The following is a 20652-nucleotide window of genomic DNA, read 5'->3' on the forward strand; positions in this document are numbered from 1 at the left end:
AAGCAACGTCCTCCACAACTAGACTGAAGAACAAAACGACAGCAACTTGTCTGTTCCCCTTCCCCCAGTTCCCCAGCACTGTTCCGATCCCCCCAATTCCCCAATAAAAATCTTAAAAAAAAAAAAAGGAAATTCTGACATATGCTATAACATGGATGAACCTTGAAGACATTAAGTGAAATAAGTCAGACACACACACACACACACACACACACACACACACACACACACACACACAAATACAGCAGACTGCACTTATATGAGGTATTTAAGAGCAGTTGAAATCATGGACACAGAAAGCAGAATGGTGGTTGTCAAGGACTGGAAGAAAGAGAGGTGGGAGTTATTGTTTAATGGGTATAGCATTTCAGTTTTATAAGATAAACAGTTATGGAGATGGATTGTGGTGATGGTTGCATTAACATTATGAATGTATTTAATACCACTGAACTGTACACTGAAAATGGTTAGGATAAATTTTATGTTAATGTATATTCTACAATTTAAAAAATTGGAAAAAAATAAAATCATGTCATGGGCAAAATTTTCATTGAAAACAAAATTTCCTGCCCACTTTAGTATTCATGTATTTGTGTTCTTGTTATTTTCTGTCTTCAGACAGACAACCGCTCTGTACTGTTGCCATGAGGGAAGGGGACTGAATTCTTTGACTTTCTGCCTAGCTGAAGTCAAAGTAAATACAATGAGTGATATAGAAGACCATAAGCAGATCTGCCAAATCACAAAAAAATTTATATAGGAAAGACAAGATCAAAGTCCCTCCCACCTAAGCCAAGGACATTCCACTCTAATACTTATATCAGAGCCTAAGGGGGAAAAAAGGGTTCACTTGTAAAAGAAGATATGCCTAAAAGCAGCAGAGGCCCAGAAAATGCCAGAAAGATAGATCTTGCATAGTTCATCCTGCCCACTTCTGGGTGAGTAGTTAACACCTTTTGTGCCTACCTCCCAAGACTACTGGTAAATGGCACTGCTTGCCTGAACCACAGTTGTAATATATCAACATGATCTCATATTATGAATAACCTGACCCTTACTTGGCTTGACATCTGATTAAATGCTTACTACCTCTTATATAATTACACTGAGGTTGCCTAGATTGAGCCCTAAGGTCACTGAGTAAGAAGCACCAGCCAGAGAGGAGGGAAGAAGGATTAGTTTTATCCCCACTGAACAGAATGGCAAATGATATTATCACATTGGTCCTTATCAGATGTAGTTGGGATCTAGTAACTCATTTGGGTGTACCATGCCCAGCATAATGGGAACACTTATTACCTGTTAAATAAGTAATGACAATGCAGAATATTGGCTAGGTACATCTCATAACCATTAGATCACCCAATAATTCTGATAATATTGTATCTTAAAAATTATAGTACAAATTCAGTTTTACCAAGAAGCTGAAAAAAAAATTTATAGCCAATGCTCACAATCTCACCATCTAACAAAAACATTATTTTGACACACACTTAGACCTCCCTAGATATACAGACTTTAAAAAAATAAGACTACTTTCTATCTGAATGAAGCTTTATATTTTTCAAAGTACTTTCTCATTTGATCCTTTCAACAATCTTGTGAGGGTATTAGAACTCCATTTTACAAATAAAGGTGACTTGCCCAAGGACTTATGGCTACTATAATGACAAAGCTGGCATTAGAGCTCACATAACCTGACTCCTAGACAAGCGGTCTTTCTATTCACCCTTAATGCCTTGCTGAAACCACCACTCAAATCATCTTTATGAGAAAGATCAGAGAAAGGGCAGGTAAAAAGAGCTTATCTGAAATCCTGACTTACTGCCTGTTTTCAGGCTGCCTGCTGATTACTGTGATCTTATTAATAGGGGTCAGCAATCTTCAAAAATGAAAAAGTTTCAACTCACTTTATTATAGTGCTGAGAAATGAGAATTTCCCTTTTAATGAAATAGAATAGCAGGAGATAAAAAAACAAAAGAAACCAAGGCAGGCCAAGTGGCGTGTTGGTTAAGAGTTGGCTTGGGACGCCAGAGGGCCCCGGTTCGGATCCCACATATGAGGGCCAGCGACACTGCCCTCTACAGCTAAGATGCTGAACAACAGCTCAACCTGGAGCTGGGCTGCTGAGTTGCTGGCGATGGCACAGGCTGCATCCCCTGCTGCAATGGGTTGCCATGGGATACCGTGTGTAGCCAGCAGCCAGCATGAGCGGCCAGCAGCCGCAGTGAGCGGCCGTCCAGAAGCCGGCGACTGATCTGCCTCGCCTGGGAAGAGCGCAATGATGGTGCCAACTTGGGCCAGTGAAGCAACGTCCTCCACAACTAGACTGAAGAACAAAACAACAGCAACTTGTGTGTTCCCCTTCCCCCAATTCCCCAGCACTGTTCCCATCCCCCCAATTCCCCAATAAAAAAAAGAAGAAAAAAAAAAGAATCTTGCAGCTATTCTGGTGGAAGGGGCCAACTATGGGAAATGGGATGTAATGGGCCTTCCCAGCCCTGCTGACTAACCTCTAACCAGAGCTGTCGACCATCCTGCTCGGTGGGGCTGCTTTCAGTGGTGGCAAAGTACTGCATGCCATCCAGTAGGCAAGTCCAGGAGGTCTTTTGCTTCAATGTGTCACCATACCAAGCTGGATGGTGTTGACACTGCAGCAGCTGGGCTTTAGCAGCTGACACAATGACACAGCCTTCGGTCTCTGCTCCACGAAGAACCATCTATACCAGAGACAGAAGCAGAGTCACAGTACCAGGGCCACCAAGATGAGAAAGTTAGTGAGAGATCTGTACCAATAACTGCAGCTGGGTCCAATTCTGGCTCATGAAGTGAACTCTACTAGCTTTTAGATATGGTAGTGATTATCCATGATACCTACTGGAAGGAATAATTTTTTGGAGCTCTAGCCACTCATTCTTATTTAGAAGTGGGGGAAAGTGAACACATATGATTATGATCTAACCCAATGTTGAGATGCTCTGGTAAAGAGATGGTACCTGGCAGTTGACCAGCTCGATAAGGCAGTTTCGGTTATATATATCATCCGTCTGGCAGGCAGCAATGCCACACAACTGGTCACTCACACCTGACTCCTCTTCTGTGAACACTACAAACCTATCTGTCTCTTCAATCAGTTTCTGCAACATGTAGGCACCTGGCAGAGAAATAGATAATGGGAAAAGCTAGTCTCAAAGAGATAGAGAATACATTCAAACTGACCTTCCTTCAATTTGTCTGGCTAGGTAGGGCCTAGAACATATTCTCCCCTACCCACAACTCCACCCCACCCCCACCCCACCCCTTGACCCCTGAGGGCAACACCGGGTTGTCATTTCATTTTCCCCTCAATTTTAATAAAAATAACAGATCCCAAAGAGAAACTTGGAAATGTTATGTAAGTGGTAGCATTTTTGTTCTCTTAGGCATATCCACCTCTGTATTACTCTAGGATCCCCCCACCAATTTTGTTCCTTACATTTTTCATTCGGTATTATTTTAAACGCTGTTTGTTTGTTCACCGCTCCATTCCCTGTGAAACCACTCCCTTGCCTTCGGTGCCATTGTATTCTCTTAAGTGTACTGCTTCCTCTGATTATGCCTCTAGACCTTCCTTCTCCCAGGTCCTAAAAATAAGTATCTCCTTAGGCCTGTCCTTGGCATGTTCCCTTCTCTTTCTCTTTCTTCTAATGCATCGGTTCTCAACCTGTGGATCGCGACCCCTTTGGGGGTCGAACGACCCTTTCACAGGGGTCGCCTAAGACCATCGGAAAACAAAAAAAATATTTATATTATGATTCATAACAGTAGCAAAATTATAGTTATAGAGTAGCAACAAAAATAATTTTATGGCTGGGGGTCACCACAACATGAGGAGCTATATTAAGGGGTCGCAGCATTAGGAAGGTTGAGAACAGCTGTTCTAATGAGTTTGTCTAACCGTATTATGGTTAAGAGCAAAGTCTCCAGAATTAGACTAGTCTGCCTCAATACAAGATCCTATCTCTGCCAGCTACTTGACTGTGACCTTCAGCAGCTTGCTTTAACCTCTGTGTTCTCAGCTTCCTTGTCCGTAAAATAACAGTAACTATCTCATAAGCTTGTTGAGAGAATTTAATGGAATAATCAATAAAAGTATTTTGCAGGGTACCTACCACACAGTAAGCAACTATTATTATCTCCTTTGCATTAATTCCTAGTTCTATGCTGAAACTCCCAAGTCTCTATCTCTAGCCCTGAGCTTTTAGACCCTCATTTCCAGCTGTTTAGTAAACATTACCTTGAGGTACTACTTGCACCACAAACTCGTACGTCCAAATCAACAACCTATCTTCCCCAAACCTGTTTAGCCTCACTTTCTCTTTCTCCTTGTTTTAATTCCTTCCAACCAATTGCCAAATCTCTTACATACATGATAACATCTCTACCCATCCCCTCACCTCCATTCCCACTGCCTCTACCTAGTTTAGGACTTTGCTGCCTCTTGTTAAGACACCACAATAGTTTCCTAATTTGTGTCCCCACCTCCATTTCCTTTCTCTCCAGTCCTCCTCGGCACCACTGCCAGATTTATCTTCCTAAAACTAATGATGACACACCTCTATTCAGAAACCTTCAGTAGTTCACCACTGTGTACTGAGTAAGAACCAAAACCTCCTTAGCTTGTGTGAAAGGCCTTTGATGACCTACCTCCAGCTTTCCTTTCCAGCATCTTCTCTCACTCCTCTCCTTTAGCTACTCTCTATGCCAACCAACCAGACTGTTCACTGTCCTTTAAACATACTGAGCTTTACCAACTCCACTCCTGTTCAGGATATTCTCTCTGCCCTGAAGGCCCTTCCTCCCGATTTCCACATGTTCAAACCATACTAAGCCTTTAAGATCCAGCACAAATGCTATTTCCTCAATAAAACCTTCCCTGATTGCACTCCCTCCTTCACTACAGTTAACAACAACTTTCATACTCTAAGTTCTCTCTTGTGGCATTTATCACTTTTTGCCTTGTTCTTTAAACTTACCATGAACTTGCATTCCTCTGTACTTGTTATTCCCTCTCCCTAAAATGCCATCTCCTCTTTCCGTGCCTGTCAAGCTCTTAGTCAACTTTTAAGACCCATCTCAATTATCACCTTCTCAGTGAAGGCTATCTAGATTTCCCTATGCTGACTTAAATACTTTCTTCTTGAGCATTCTTACAAAGCATTTTCATAACAAAATAATAATTTGCATATCTATCTACCAGTTTCTGAGCTTCCTCCCATGTTTGTATCTCTAATGTGTAGGGTCATGTCTAGTACATTATAAACCCTCAATAGGGCCGAGTGGCTCAGTTGGTTAAGAGTTGGCTTAAGAGCGCGAGCTCTGAGCAACAGGGCCGCCGGTTCGATTCCCACATGGGTCAGTGACACTGCATCCGAGGTGAGCTGTCACTGAGCTGCCAACAGGTGGCAGGATGGCTTAGCTGGTGTAACAACAAGATTGCCTGTTCGATGGTGGGCTATGCCCACCCACAACTAAGACTGAACTCAGCACCTTGAGCTGAGCTGCCACTCAAATGGCTCAGTGGATAGGGTGTGCTCTTAACAACAAAGCTGTGGGGTTCAATTCTCGCATGGGATGGTGGCTACGCCCACCCGCAACTAAGATTGAACACAGCACCTTGAGCTTAGAGGCCACAAGCTGCCAACGGGAAGCCGGATGGTGACTGGCGCCCTCCATAACGAAAATTGAAGAACAACTTGGCTGGTCCCCCTCCCCAATTCCCCAACACTGTTCCCCTCCCCCAATTCCCCAATAAAATCTTTAAAATAAAAAATAAAAATAAACCCTCAATAAAGTTAAAATGAATCTAAGAACAAATGAGTGATTAAGTAAATGGATGAACTAATCTTAGATCATCCAGAGATGATAAAGTAGAATGTCATACATTCTATATCCCTCACTGAACCCAGCACAATGCTTTGTGCCTGTTAAGTACTCAATAAGTACTTGAACAAAATAATTCATCAAAGCACAAAACTATTCTCTAATCCTTTGTTTCTTTCCTTTACTCATCCTGTGTTGGCCCCATCACTCCTTTCTGATCCTCTTCCTGGCCACAGGACCAGACCCTTTAATGCCCCATATCATTGCTATGTAAGACTTAGGTAGCCTGATAGGGAAAAATAATAGTTTCATCTCTGGACCTAGATGGAGTTAGCCAGGATTTAGTGCTTCTTGAACTCCTGTCCAAGCCAATGTACATATTCTAAACCTAACCCAATCGTCTCATCACCCCCAGCTTACCTCCTGAAGACTCCTTATCAGGCTGTCCACTAAAGCTGGGAGTGTTAACAGGAGGTGGGGCTGGAGCACTGGTCGGGACACTCTGCTTTGGCTTTTTGGCTGGCATCTGGGGATCAATCTTTAACCCCTTCAGGGCCTCAGTAGAGAGATTACGTTTGAGTACAGCTGCCTTTTTGTAGCCATCATATAAACCAAAGGCAATATCCCGATTGGTGGTTGTCCAGGAAGCCCGTAAATCTACCAAGTGCAGCTGGTGTGTGTGAAAGGCAGGATCCCCAACTTGAGTAGAGAGCTCCTAAGAAACAGGAAAAGAACCTCAGCGTAGAATTTCTATTCTCAGGTGGGAATAGAAATTCCCACCATTCCTCCTGGACCACAAATGCAGAGACAAGAAAAAAAGCCTCTTAAATAAAAAACTGTTCTGGGGGAGACAAGGAGGCCCTGAAAAAAGTAAAACTAAGTGGTCTTAGCATGCACATTAGATTCCACTCTGACTATATCCACTGTATTTTAAATCACTCAAAGAATTTAAAACTTAAAATTCTTCCTTAATTGGGGGAAAAAAACACCAAATAAGGTGCTAGGAAAAAAGTTTCCTGAAGGCCAAAAGACTATTTCAGAAGGAAAGAAAAAAATTTTTCAAAGAGAGAGATGCTGATGCAGCTGATACGCGCGCATCATAAAGTAATGACATATTTGCTTGGAATATAGTTGGGAACATTCCCAGAGACTTAGACTGAAACCCACTGCTATGGACTGAACTGTGTGTCCCCCACCCCCCAAATTCGTATGTTGAAGCCATAATTCCCAGTGTGACGGCATTTGGAGATGGAGCCTTTAGGAAGTAATGAGGTTTAGGTCATGAGGGTGAGGCCCTCATGATAAGATTTGTGCCCTTAAAAGAAACACCAGAGGGCCGGCCGAGTGGCGCGATGGTTAAGAACTCGCTTGGGATGCCAGAGGGCCCCGGTTCGGATCCCACATATGAGGGCCAGTGACACTGCCCTCCACAGCTAAGACGCTGAACAACAGCTCAACCTGGAGCTGGGCTGCCGTGGGTCGCCGGCGACGACGTGGGCTGCAGTCCCTGTGGCAGTGGATTGCCATGGGCTACCGTGTGTGGCCAGCAGCCAGCGTGAGCGGCCAGCAGCCGCAGTGAGCGGCCGTCCAGAAGCCGGCGACTGATCTGCCTCGCCCGGGAAGAGCGCAATGATGGTGCCAACTTGGGCCAGTGAAGCAACGTCCTCCACAACTGGATTGAAGAACAAAACGACAGCAACTTGTCTGTTCCCCTTTCCCCAATTCCCCAGCACTGTTCCGATCCTCCCAATTCCCCAATAAAAATCTTTAAAAAAAAAAGAAACACCAGAGAGCTTGCACTCTCTTCTGGTGCCATGGGAAGACACAGCAAGAAGGCAGCCATCTACAAGCCAGGATGAGAACCCTCACCAGAACCTGATCACGCTGGCACCCTGACCTTGGACTTCTCAGCCTTCAGAACTGTGAGAAATAAAGTACTACTGTTTAAGCTACCCAGTCTATGGTATTTTGTTATGGCAGCCTCAGCAGACTAAGACACCTATTGATACAAATAAGGTAGTAAAGAGACTATGTCAGGTGATACCTCTTCTGCTGTGCGATTGCTGTGCCGTTGATAGGTGAGGGAGGATAGGCTCAGTAGGTGGGTCTTTGTTATCAAGGGATCAAGGCAGTGATCAGCATTCTCTTCAGTGGGTGAAGCCATCAGATGAACGGTCACCTGACTGAGGTCACTAACCATCTGGGTCACACTCCAGTCAGAGATGAGGCGCCTCATCACTGTGCCCGCTGAGAAAAGAAGGCATACAGAGCCCATGCAGACCAGTATAGGAGAACAGTGTGGGACAGAAAGAGAGAAAGGGAAGGGAGCTGAGACAGGGAAAGAGGACAAGGAATAGGCTAGGAGAAACAAAGGGAGTTTTTGCCCTTACCTTGAGGTATGAGCCGCTGAGTTCCCCGAGTGAAGACATGGCCCTGACTACATTCAATCTGGATGCCCCGCTGCTGAGCAAATGAGGCCCAATAATGCACCTGGCAACAAGAGAGCATAACACTGAATGAAGATGATGTGAGAGAGATGATTAAGAGACCAGGTAAGAGGGCCAGCTGAGTGGCGCATTGGTTAGGAGTTGGCTTGGGGCACCAGCTCTGAGCAGCAGGACCCAGGTTCAGATCCCACATGAGGGCCAGTGACGCTGCACCCTCTATAGCTAAGACGGTGAACAACAGCTCGACCTGGAGCTGGGCTGCCTTGAGTCACCGGCAACGGCATAGGCTGTAGTGGGGCTGGTTGGCAGCTGGCGTGAGCCGCCGTGAGCGGCCGTCCAATGTCCTGCGAGGGATGGCCTCACCCGGGAAAAGCGCAATGATAACACCAACAGGGACCAGTGAAGCCATGTCCTCTACAACTAGACTGAAGAACAAAAGGACTGCTGCTTGTCTGTTCCCCTCCCCCAGTTCCCCAATAAAATCTTAAAAAAAAAAAAAAAAGAAAAAGATTAAAAGAGACCAGGTAAGAGAAAATAAACTAACTAGGGAAGGGGAACAGAACTGAATATGTCAGCAGGGATGTCAGAGCCTGACCTGCAGCTGGGGAAAGAGAGCAGTAAAGGAGAGCTGCTTGTAGTGCTGGCCAAGTTTCTTCTTGCTGGGTTTCAGGTTATTGAAGAGCTTGCCCCTGCATATAGGCCTTGTGACACTAGTCCAAGTTGCCCAGAAGTTCTGCATCCAGCGCAGGGTACTACTATATAGCAGAATTCGGGGCTGGGATATTGCTGCAAAGGAAAGGACAGACATTTCCTATCTATGGTTAAAACAGAGATGAAGCTAAATCCTTCCCTAGCTTCAAGTTTTAGAGGTTTATAAAACCAAAACAGCACTCAGCCTCACACTCAATATCCCCAACACCCTCTCCTTTCAAAGATCCAAGTTCTTGGCTCTCAACAACCCTCTTCAAAAAATAGGTGCTAACCCAAATCCTCCCTTGCCCTTTCCCTATCCCCTCCCCAGAGGATCGAGCTGAAGTCCTCAATATCTAAGCCCATCCTCCCAGCCTTTCCTCCCCATTTTCCCAGACCCCAGCCTCACTTCCGCTGTGCCGAGTCAGATCCATCTTGATGGAGAGATTAAGGTTCTCAGAGCGGAAGGCCCGGTATGAGTCATGGAGCTGGCCCAAGGGCACCTCAGGCAGGAACTCTGGGGCCCGAAGAGTGACACCATGGTGATCATGCGGATTCCCATGGCATAGCCACTGTAGGTCCAGTGTCATGCAGAGGTCAGGCAGGTGAAGGAAGCAGCAGTCGTCATACCTGCCTCACAAGAAGGCTCAAGCCTCAGTGTCCTGGTCACTTGCAGCCCCTTGGCTCTTCCCCTCTCCCTCCACCCTGAGTCCCTCACCCTATTAAGGTCCCACCCATCACTTCACTCACTTAGAGGCTGTTCTCACGTTGACATCCAAGTCACCCTTGAACACAAACTGACCAGGTTTCCAGTGAAAAGACAGGTGGTTCCATTCCCAGTGCATATTCTCAGTTGTGTTGTAAGGATCCTGTAACCACCCCCAAGAATTTGGTGAGATATGGATAAGAGTATCTTATCCTCATCTCCCGAATACCTTACTCTCTTCCCCCAAGTGCTGTACTACCCCAACCATACCATCCTAATAAGAAAACAATTCCTCTGGACCCTCACCTCAGTAGCCAGCTGGTGCAGGTTTGCCTGTTCAACGTCCATGTGCCAGTCCCCATGGAATAGAAGACGGCTCTTGTCCCACCAGGGCAAGGGTGGGCTGGGGTCAGCTGAGGGTTTGGTCAAGAGGTCCACAGACTGACCAATCAGTGTCCAGGCTGGATCCCAGCATGGGCCCCATACCACTGTGTATTGGAAGATTTCCGCTGGGATAAGAGGAGCAAAGGGTATAGCTTGTTACACAACTTTATCTCTCTTCTTCTTCCTTTGTTGCAAAAGGGCCTCAGCGCATCTTCCACCCAGCCATCACATCCCTCGTCCAAACCAGCTGCCCTCCTATACTCACAGTGGAAGTCGTGGTAGAACTTGAGTGGGGGCATGTTCCTCTCTACTGCCACATTACCCCATGGAAGCCCCAAGTGTAGGATTTGACACCGACGGGAGCAAGGCTGACCACTCTGCTCAGTGCCCACAAGTCGACCCATTAGCCGCCAGTCACGGATCTCAAACAGGTACCGGGGATAGTCTCTTATCCGAACTGTTATGATAGGGAAGATACACACTGGCTATTCAGTGGACCGTCTCAGCATTCTCAGGCAGTTTTTTCCCTGCCACTATGTTTATCCATCTATTTTACAGAGTCAACTGTGAGACCAAAGCTGGTAGTTGGTAGCAAAGCTGGAAAAGGGCATAGAGACCCTTAGCAGATAGTGAGGGGCTTGACACTGAGATCCAAGAGCCACACTGACCCTGAAGGTGACTGTGTTAGTTGTCCCTTTATGTCAGCCAAGCAGTTTCAGGATGAAATTCAGGAACAAAGAAAAGGAAGAAGAGCCACCCATCCCAAAACAGCCACAGTCCCCAATATAACGAAGCTCCTCTGTAATCACTCAAAGAGCTCCCTGGAGCTCCAAGGGCGAACAGCGGGCTCTGCAAATAAGGAAGCACTACTTACCCAGAAATGTCTTGACACTGCACTTGAGCATACGACACCACTGAATAACAAGATCTATTCCTTCAGCAGGAAAAGGGCTGCCTGGGTCAAGCTCCCGAACCTGCTCTATCACACGCTCAGGCCCATGGAAGGAGGCATCTGCCAGAGCCACCAGCTCTAGCCCTGCCAGGCTCCAAGTGAGCAGTGCCCGGCGCATGGGTGTGTTGCCATAGAGACGGCGGGAGCGCTGGATGTAGATTTCAATGTTTTTGTGTTCCAAAGAGGCATAGAGCTCCTCAATTTTGCGGGCTGGCAGTAACTCCCCGTGCTGCTTCCGAAGGGCAGCCACTTTGGCATCCAGCAGCTGCAGCCTTTTGGCACTCTCCTTACTTTCATCCTTCATCAGTTCATAGTTATCACGAAGTTTCACCTCAAAAATATCATCCAAGAAAATCCAGGAGAAGTGCTGAACCTTCAAAAGTAGATCAGGTGGGAGTGGGGCAGGGCTTGGAGAAGCCTGAGTGTGAGTTCCTCCTCGATGCAGCCCCTTCAGCCATTTCTGAACTCCCACAGCCTCATCCAGAGTTTGAGAAAAGTCATACTGATAAGGAAACTCCACTGAGACTGAGCCCAGGGAGAAGAGCCAAACACGGTTCCGGAGGGTCTGCAGCACAGGGAAGGGGTTCCGGTGGAGGATCATCTCCTCCAGCTCAGGCAGCAGCTGCACCTCCACCTCCTTGAAGTTGAAAATGCTGTTGCCATCAAAGCCGGCAGCCAGCTCTGGGCAGTAAGCCTGCAGTGAACCCCCATGCCGGGTCAGCGACACACTCTCTGCAGCCAGAGTAATGAACTTGTCCTCAGCTACGAAAGCTGTCAGCTTGGCTGTGCTCACCTCTAGTGTCAGGTTTAGCAGGCGCTTTGGGGGAGATGGCTCAGGGGGATGGCCTTCTGGCTCAGAAGTGGTCCCTGGAGTCTCTAGTGCAAGGAGTGGAACAGTCTCGGGAAACAGAGTGGCTCTTAATAGGTCTCGGCACTGCACAGTGGCCAGGATGTGCTGGTACAAGTACATGTGATCTGGGGGGCTCCAGAGTAAGGTCAGCCCTGCGCCACACTGAACCTTTAGGGAGCAAGAGAAGAGGATCTGTCAATTACCATGTCCCAGAACAGGAGAGATGGTGGGGATTACTATACATGCAGATGTGACTCAAGAACCTTCTCCACCTAGAAGTCTTTCCTGAGTAACCATATTAATTATTCCCTCACCTTGTTCCCCTTAGCACCAATATGACGAGCTAACAGTTCTTCTTGTCTTACACTTAAGAGCAGTCACACTTTTTTAAGTTCTCAACTGCATTCTAAATTGTCTGAGAGTAGAGGCCATGTGTATTAATTCTTTAGTATCGACCAAAGGACATCCAGTATATACAGCACATACTCAATCATTTGGCTTTATGTTTCTGCTCAGAAGTTATCTTTCTATAACAGCCACACTGTATAATAACCACCGGAACATCAATTTGAAAATGTTTCATGCATTGATTGCCTCTTGAGTAAACTCTTAAAAAGTACTGACCACACAAGTCAAAACAGCAATTGAAAGTATGTCATAAAGAAGGGAACAGAGTCCTTGTCAGCTTAAAATACAAAGTCAGTTCTAAATAGCTAAGCAGACAGAAAATTTAAATTCCAGGACAGATCAATTCCTTTGAGCTCTAGCCCCTGAAAAGGAAACACTTCAGTTTCAAAAAGAAGTTGAAGTCTGACAAACAGGAAGTTATCCCATTCTCCTCCTAAGAGGGTCCCATGGCCATCTAGTACCCTGAGGAGAAAGATATTGAAAAGCCTCTCAGAACTTGCCAGGGTCTCCATCTTCTAGCTTCTTGATGAGCTGAGTGTTTCAGCAATATGACACAAGATCATGATCTTTAAAAATCCCCTTATTTTTCAGAGATATGCACTTAAGTATAAACAAAAAATCCCCTTATTTTTCAGAGATATGCACTGAAGTATAAACAGTTGATGTTTTATGTCTAGTATCTGCTTCAAAATAACCCCACAGCCAGAGGTGGGGGCAACTGGTGGAAGTATAGATGAAACAAGTTGGTCATAAGCTGGTAATTATTGAGGCTGGGTATGAATATGTGAAAGTTCACATATTCTCTCTAGTTTTATATACACTTTAAATTCCATAATAAAAAGTTACAAATGTTTAGAACAAGCCAGGAAAAAAGAACACCAGGTGTCGTATTTCTCATAGATGAGTGTTAATGACTCAAAAGACTGGGAAATGCTCTAAGTCTAGGAAAAATGCAACCTGACTCCCCCCGCATAGAAGCATTACCTCTAGAGAGCGGATGCTGCTGTGATAGGTGATGGAGAGCATGGAGAGGCTGAGCACTGGAGCAGGGATGTCAGGAGCCTTGCAACAGGGCTGCATCTTCTCTGTGACTGACTTCACCAGTGCAAGCACAAGTCCTTGAATACCCACAGTGGAGGTTTCAGCACTTCCCAAGACAGTCAGTGTGTCCAGTCGGACCTCAGAAGCACCTAACATCCAGAAACCATGTCAGCCTTGGTTCTCAGCTCTTAAATGGCAACTTCCGTCCTCACTCTCCTTTCTTACTTATTCCCTTCATTCTAGCTATCTTTATTCCCCACACCTCCCTAAGATGATTCCTGTTTTAGGGAAAATTTTTCCTTTCCCATCTTAACCTAACTGGATCTGGCAGGGCTAAAGAAATTCCCTCTTTTTTTTTAAGGCTTTTGGGGAATTGGGGAAGGAAACCAGGCAAGTTGTTGTTCTTCATTCTTCGTTGTGGAGGGCGCCAGTCACCATGTGGCTTCCCGTCAGCAGCTCGTGGCCTCTAAGCTCAAGGAGCTGTGTTCAATCTTAGTTGCGGATGGGTGTAGCCACCATACTATGTGGGAGTCGAACCAGCTGCCTTGTTGTTAAGAGCACACGCTCCATCCACTGAGCCATCCGGGCGGCAGCTCAGCTCAAGGTGCCAAGTTCAGTCTTAGTTGTGGGTGGGCATAGCCCACCATCGAATAGGCAATCTTGTTACACCAGCTGAGCCATCCTGCCACCTGTTGGCAGCTCAGCGACAGCTCAGCTCGGGCACAGCATCACTGGCCCATGTGGGAATGGAACCGGTGGCCCTGCTGCTCAGAGCTCATGCTCTTAAGCCAACTCTTAACCAACTGAGCCACTCGGCCAGCCCAAGAAGTTCCCTAACTCTTACAAATTACCCAGAGATACACCAGTTACTCTTTAAAACTAAACACACAAGAAAATTGAAAAAAAAAAACCAAACTACATGCATCGCATTCTCTTGATCCAACATCAAGGCTGTATTTTTCTTATACATCTTGCTTAGTACTTACCTTTTATAAGCCCTTAAGAAATATCAAGAAGCCAAATAGTTATGCAAGACATTCTAGCATCTCATGCCTCTAACTAAGAAAAATTCCAAATAATCAGTTTCATTAAATGAGAAGGAATAGACTGAACCAGCATAATGTGTTTAGGTTACAAACTACCCACTTCAGTATAGACTCCCTGTCCTACTTACCAACCAGGGCAGAAAGGGTGAACAAATTCATGTCCTCCACCTTCAAGTCCACCTTCCACAGTAACGACACAGATTCCCCAAATGAAGATTCCCTAGAGACTGCTGACTTCCCAGATTGTGGGCCCATCAAGGATAAGATCCGAGAAAGACATTGGGCACAGGTATCTGACGCTTCTACCTGCAGTCCTCGGATGGTACAATCAAGAAAGAGGGTATCTGACTGGGTGCTGGACAGGCCCAGAGGCTGGTTATAGCTACCCTAGAAAAGAAGCAGAGGGACCCCATTAGAGCCTGCAGACACACAATTCTGTAATGCTCTGATGCACTGCCTGCTGCCAAAAGAGGTGCTCCATGCTCCAAAGCATGGCAGAATGAGAAAACGGCATGGGTCCCTGTTCACCAAAGTCCCCACCTACCTGCAGTGTGAAGGAGTCCAGGACAAGCGCCTCACCCCAAACATGCATATTGGGTGGGTGGGGTGCCCGCTGAATGTGGGAGTCACTGCCCACACGCCAGCAGAGATGATCCACAGTTAGGACACCCCGCTGATGGATACTTTGTGGCCTCAGGTGCTGGTAATCTAAACAAAGAAGGTAGGAAAGAGGTGTTCTATGGAGCCACTGTGGCCATCAATTGGGCCCAGCTCCACTAATGGAACAGATTCTTATTTCTTTTCTATCCCAGGGCCTTACCCAGAGAGACGGAATTGAATCCCAAGGCAAAAGGCGGTGTATCTCCAAGCTGAATGGAAATGTTGACATTGGAGATGGAGGTGCTAAAGATGATGGGAGCCAGGATTTGGGGGAAAGTTCTGCATAGGGACAAGACATCACTGTTTGATAAGGAAAGAACTGCAGCTTCCTGTCATGGAACAGAATCCTGAAGCTCTCAAAAGTCAGGGTGAGTTTTGTTGTGATTCTTAGGAATGGGTGCAACTAGAAAATAAGAGCCTGAACTTGTCAGTTCACTACTACTCCCAATGGTTAATCTGCAGGAATGCCAGAAAGATATTAGGTTGAACCATGTGAAATTGCCATTTCGTAGGTCAAATATGGTGAACATCAGCCTCTCATGATTCAACCTAATACAACCAAAGAGCATCACTTCCAAACCATTAACTTTAAGTTCTCTGTGCAACACAATCCAAACACTACACAAAGAGAGATATGGCACTGCTGACATGACCTGTGACCTTATAATCTGAGGGAGACAAGATCCTTTTTATCACTTAAGTTCAATAAATGTTTATTTTGCATAATAAGGCACTGTAGTAGGCAATGAAGATATAAAAATAAAAAGGACAGCATCCTACCATCAAAGAATTTAATATAATGGGGGAGATAATATAAAAATAGGATTGCTATTGAGACTGGGCCATTGAAACTGAGATTTAAAGATCAAATACAGATTTCACACAAGATGCCATTATAGGCTAAAAGAATTGTTGAGAATCCACCTGAGGAGATGGAGGCTGAAAAAGATTACACTGACCTTTTTTCCCTTTGCTTTAGAACAGGTGAACTAGATCCTTGGGTCTCCAGTGCTAGCATGTGCAGCCAGTGAGAGAATTCTTGGTGCCGATAATGAATAATACATGTGTTCAGAACCAGAGAGGCTGAAAGGTCAATAGTGGTCACCTGGAAATGAGAACACCAGAACTATAGACTCGGGTTTTATCTCATAATGCAATGATGTAGGAAGAGAACAGACAAAGGAATGACTTTTGGTACCACAGTCATCACACCTGCACACTAGCCTTGAGAGAGTTGAGGCAGACAATGCGCTGGCGGCTCTGGGACAGCAACAACCCATCTGTAAGGGCAGAGGACAGATCAGAGAACACTGGGAGGGCAAAAAGTAAAACTAGGAGAGGGTCAGAGGCAGGCAAGGAGATGAACAGATTGTCACCAACACTCAAAAGAGTTGGAGCTATTTTCTCTCAGTATGTTCCTTCCTCCCACTCCCCACTGATATTAAATTAATTAAAGAGACTATGTGGCACATGGGGGAAGAAAGTGTCCGGTTTTCCCATTCTCTCCCAGTACCAGCATCCCCACCCATAAACCTTTCAGTAGGAGTTCAGTGCTCATCTGTGCCATATCAGAGTTTGCTGTGAAGCTTCGAAGGGGCAGCTGATCCTCATCACGATGGTACTGGAAATGCAGCAGCTTCAGCGTCCAATTCAGATGCCTGGACCAGAGACAGACTCTAGTTCAGAAATATGTGGAATGCCCTTTCTCCCCCAGAGATAAGCTCAGTGCAGCTGCTAGACTAGTTATGGAGACCGCAGCACATAGCTCCAACTGTCACTCTCCACACTTCTGTGTCAGGAAAGATCTCACCTTTTTTGACTATTCATGGACAGCACCACACTTGTGATCTCCATCTTCACCGTGACCTGGTCTGGCAGCTGCTGAAGGAGGTATACACCAGGCAGAGTTGAATCAGCCAAGTTCTCTGTCACCTCTGAAAACATGAATGAATAACAAGAGCCGTCAATCCTGAACACTCTCAAGTCTCCCCCATAAACTAGGATAAGCAAATGCCAAATCTTAGGGCACAAGGCAAATATCCCAGAGATTCTGTACCTACTGTACTTCCTTCTCAAGTCTAAAAAATAGTATGAGGAGCAGGTTGGTATACCAGTAAGAATATGAACTCTAAGACCACATAATTTAAACCCATTTTTACTAGCGACTAGCTACGTGACCTCAGTGAAGATACCTATCTAATCTTCCCAGGCGTCAGTGCCCTCAGCTGTGAAATGCTGAGGATTTAGTGAAAGAACATGTATAAAACACACAGCACAGGTCTAATTCATGATAATTACCCACTAAATGTTTGTTCTTTCACTCACCACAAGCAAATTTCCTCTAGCTATCCCCAGGGTCTAAGGTCATGGTGACTAACAAATCACACCTAAACGAGTAGTGAGACCACTATTTTTTATACTTCCAAAATAACCTGAGAACAGCGCAGCCAAGAAGCTCACTGACTGGGGCTTTACCTGAACAGGGCACAGGCTTGGGTGTCAGGCTTGGGCCCTGGTGCAGCAGCTGACTATGGAAGAGGCCCTCATGCAGTTCAGCATGGAGTGTCCACACATCCACAGTGATCGCCTTCAGTTGCCAACTCCTGATGCTCACCTTTAGACAAAGCTTTAGGGCCAGTGAGAGCTCTGCTAGGCAGGTATCCTCCTGCAGAAAGAATAAGTTTTTCTAAGGTATGTATGTGTAGGGAGTTTAGGAGTTTTGGGTCAAAATACAGTGGTCTGGAACACTACCTTGAAGAGAACCCCATAAGGACACAGAATCTAGAATGTAAGCCCTCAGCTCCTTGGCATCATATCTTATGCCAAGAAGGAAACAAGACATCTGAATGGCCTTAGCGTACTCACCAACTGGCCACTCTTTAGAACTTTGCTGTTGATCTGACTTAGGCTCACCTCACATGTTAGCCTGGGAAAGGAAAAAAATTAAGAACACTCAGCCCCTGTCCTCACCATTTACCTTCAGTCAAGCTTTGTTGGCTGCAAGGGGCAAGGCAAGCACAAGTGCCTAATCTTAGCGTCTTTTCAAGTTGCATAGAATGAGAACACCTTGATAAGAAGCCCTGACATCCACCCACCCTGAAACAACTGTAAGGCAAGAATGGGACTACTAGACCCTCTTCTACCCAGTGTTTACCTTTTCCCATCACTATCCAAAAGAAAGCTGCTTTCTCTGATCTGAATATGCCACAAGGACTCCGAAGTAGCCACATTCAGAACCATGATGTTTATAGAATCTACATGAATGGAGAACAGCTGGAAAGAAGAACCAAAGAGGAACAATAATTAATGTTAAGGCACTGCCCTTCCTTTCCAGCAGAGAAAAAAATAAGAGGCAGCTCTTAGTATTATGCACCCCAATAGTAGAAAAGCCAGGAAAGTGGGAGAAATAATCTCACCTGGCAGAAGATCTTCAATAAGGATGGGCTAAAAGATAGCTCCTTTTGATGCACCCCAGTGCTCTGGGAGAATGGAGCAAACAGGCCAGAAACCTTCTGTAGGTCCGTTCTGATACGTACTTCTCCAAAGCACAATGCCACATAGCGTCTGCCCAGAAGAGAAACCTCACTGCCTTCAGGCCCATCCCTTCCATAGCAGTCTCCTTCCCTCCCTTACATTCACTCTCCCATCCTCCTTAGAAATGTCGTTCAAATCATGGAGGATAGTTATCACAAGATAATAACTTCCAGGCCAACCAGGAGACATCAAGCCAAGAACCCACATCCCTTCTCGGATTGTGAGGTCTACACAGAAGAATGTCATTCTACAAGCCCCAATCACAAAATGTTCCCCAAGGAAATAGTGAGGATATAGGGTAGGTACTCACGGCAAATCATGGCTAAGGAGTTTGCTGGAAATCCACAGGCTATCAATTTCCTAAAACAGTATGGGAGAAAAGCTTTGTACATTTGCTGCTACGTAAGCCATCAGCAGCTTGACCAAGTCAGGAAAGGTTCTAAGAAGAGGAGGAAGTGTTATAGCCTTTCCACTAAATACTCTCAATTCCATTTCCACCAGCTTCTCTCCTCAGCACTATATCCTGCTCCTCACAATGATGTTAGCATTTCTTTTATGGATAGGTTGCCCTGTTTCCCCTCTTAAATTAGAACAGTAAGCTCTTCTATTTCTTGTTATCTTTGTTCTGTGCTTTACTTCTGTATCTTTCTTATGTGCCCTGGACACTGTGCCTAATAAGCATGTTTAACTTAACATCAATCGCAGTGTTCCCAAACTAACTCTAAGATCATCTTGGCAGAGAGGTGGCAAGACTGGGTTAACTAGGAAAGGCACACAGATTTTTTTCAAAAGGAAATTAAGAGTTGACATTCAGCTGGATCAACCCCAAACACATACCCAGAAATTTCCCCAGGACTCACCACTGTTTGCTGGTGCTGTTGAAACTTAAGACTGACATTCTGGATCCAAAAAAAAGAGCCAATCTTTAGCTCCGCTTGCAGCTTCTGCTGACACCACTTGGTGGCTAACCTGACAACAAGCCACCTGCAGAAAAATCCCTGTGAGTTCATAGGACCCTCTCCCAGCTATGGTTTCCCTCACCCTTTGCTGGTTCTAGAAGCCCTTGCAAAGGGTCAAGTCCTGAAATTGGGTCTTCTGGGCAACTGTCCTGTCTCCAAAAACACCACTGTTAAATGCATTCAGCCACACTGATCAGGACCCTAGCCCCAGAGAGTCCCCTCTACCCAGATGAAATCGCACAAACTAAACGCCACCTTCTAAGTTGGGGACAAAGAAAGCAACTCCTCAAATCTTTAGGAACCTCGAAGGTAGAGAAAGGAGGTCCCAACAGGAGTCGAAGTACAGGCAGTCCTGTCAGATGTGCCATCACGCACTCCCCAAAGGGTCTCTGTCTTCGCCCTCCAGACAGGCGTCCGAAAGAAGGCACTGTGGGGTCATACCCGGTCAGCTCAAATGCCGCTCTCCCACGGGCGGCCAGACCTGTTCCGGCTTCCCAGGGCGAGGCTGCAGGTGCCCTCTGCGCTCGGTGAAGAGAGCACTCGGACGTGTAAAGGGGGAAAGGGACACCACCGAGCCAGTCTCCTTCCTCTCACACACACCTATTCAGCTCCCAGCCTCAGCATCTCCTCAGGCCTCGGCTGCCCCCTCAGTCTCCCCCCTCCCGGCTCCTCCGCGCCTGCTCCGGCCTGCGCCCCTGCTCGACCCCTCTCCCGCCGCCTCCCGCGCACTGTCCCTTCCAGTCCTCTCCCCTTCGTCTCCCCCTTCCGCACGCCTTTTCGCAGCGCGCGCCCGGTCATCAGTCTCTCTTCCTCCCACTCCCCGCCCTAACCCCACCGTAGCCGGGATCCCCTCACCGGCCTAGGAAGAGGGCGCACAGCAAAACCAACACCAGGGCCAACAGCGCGGCTAAGAACAGGGTCATTACGGTCCCGGCCAGGCCCGGCCTGGCTCCGGCCCCCGCCGTACCGGGCCCCCTCCCTGCGGCTCCGTGCGGCGCCGCCGCGGGCCGACCAGCCGCGCGCGCAGGGATAGCACGGGACCAGGAAGCGTTGGCGCGCGTGCGCCCCGCCCCCCCGCAGCCCGCCAGTCAACAGCTGTCTTCTTGCCCAGC

At 46.5% G+C, this 20652-nt stretch overlaps 1 protein-coding gene across 5 annotated transcripts in view; it reads right to left on the bottom strand.

The window, feature by feature from the left end:
- Positions 1-20559, bottom strand: part of BLTP2 (bridge-like lipid transfer protein family member 2) — a 27693-nt gene extending 7134 nt beyond the window's left edge. For 4 of the 5 annotated variants that reach the window (XM_019647106.1, XM_019647108.1, XM_019647110.1 and 1 more), the window contains exons 1-26: positions 20396-20559; positions 19442-19565; positions 18892-18941; positions 18464-18611; positions 18202-18320; positions 17913-17973; positions 17523-17712; positions 16858-16981; positions 16581-16705; positions 16260-16327; positions 16007-16152; positions 15208-15326; positions 14932-15095; positions 14516-14774; positions 13285-13490; positions 10965-12060; positions 10356-10547; positions 10013-10215; positions 9751-9869; positions 9410-9630; positions 8906-9096; positions 8254-8353; positions 7908-8110; positions 6284-6578; positions 2998-3155; positions 2515-2721 (exon numbers count right to left, since the gene is read on the bottom strand). In XM_019647106.1, the coding sequence (XP_019502651.1) occupies positions 2515-2721; positions 2998-3155; positions 6284-6578; positions 7908-8110; positions 8254-8353; positions 8906-9096; positions 9410-9630; positions 9751-9869; positions 10013-10215; positions 10356-10547; positions 10965-12060; positions 13285-13490; positions 14516-14774; positions 14932-15095; positions 15208-15326; positions 16007-16152; positions 16260-16327; positions 16581-16705; positions 16858-16981; positions 17523-17712; positions 17913-17973; positions 18202-18320; positions 18464-18611; positions 18892-18941; positions 19442-19565; positions 20396-20463 (4956 nt within the window). In that variant the 5' untranslated portion in view covers positions 20464-20559. Of the gene's footprint in view, positions 1-2514; positions 2722-2997; positions 3156-6283; positions 6579-7907; positions 8111-8253; positions 8354-8905; positions 9097-9409; positions 9631-9750; positions 9870-10012; positions 10216-10355; positions 10548-10964; positions 12061-13284; positions 13491-14515; positions 14775-14931; positions 15096-15207; positions 15327-16006; positions 16153-16259; positions 16328-16580; positions 16706-16857; positions 16982-17522; positions 17713-17912; positions 17974-18201; positions 18321-18463; positions 18612-18891; positions 18942-19441; positions 19566-20395 lie in introns of those variants that run through there. The other variant, XM_019647107.1, reaches the window with a different exon arrangement.
- Between the last annotated feature and the right edge of the window lie 93 nt (positions 20560-20652).

Source organism: Hipposideros armiger, unplaced genomic scaffold, assembly GCF_001890085.2.
Source record: "Hipposideros armiger isolate ML-2016 unplaced genomic scaffold, ASM189008v1 scaffold_108, whole genome shotgun sequence".
Lineage (NCBI taxonomy): Eukaryota > Metazoa > Chordata > Mammalia > Chiroptera > Hipposideridae > Hipposideros > Hipposideros armiger.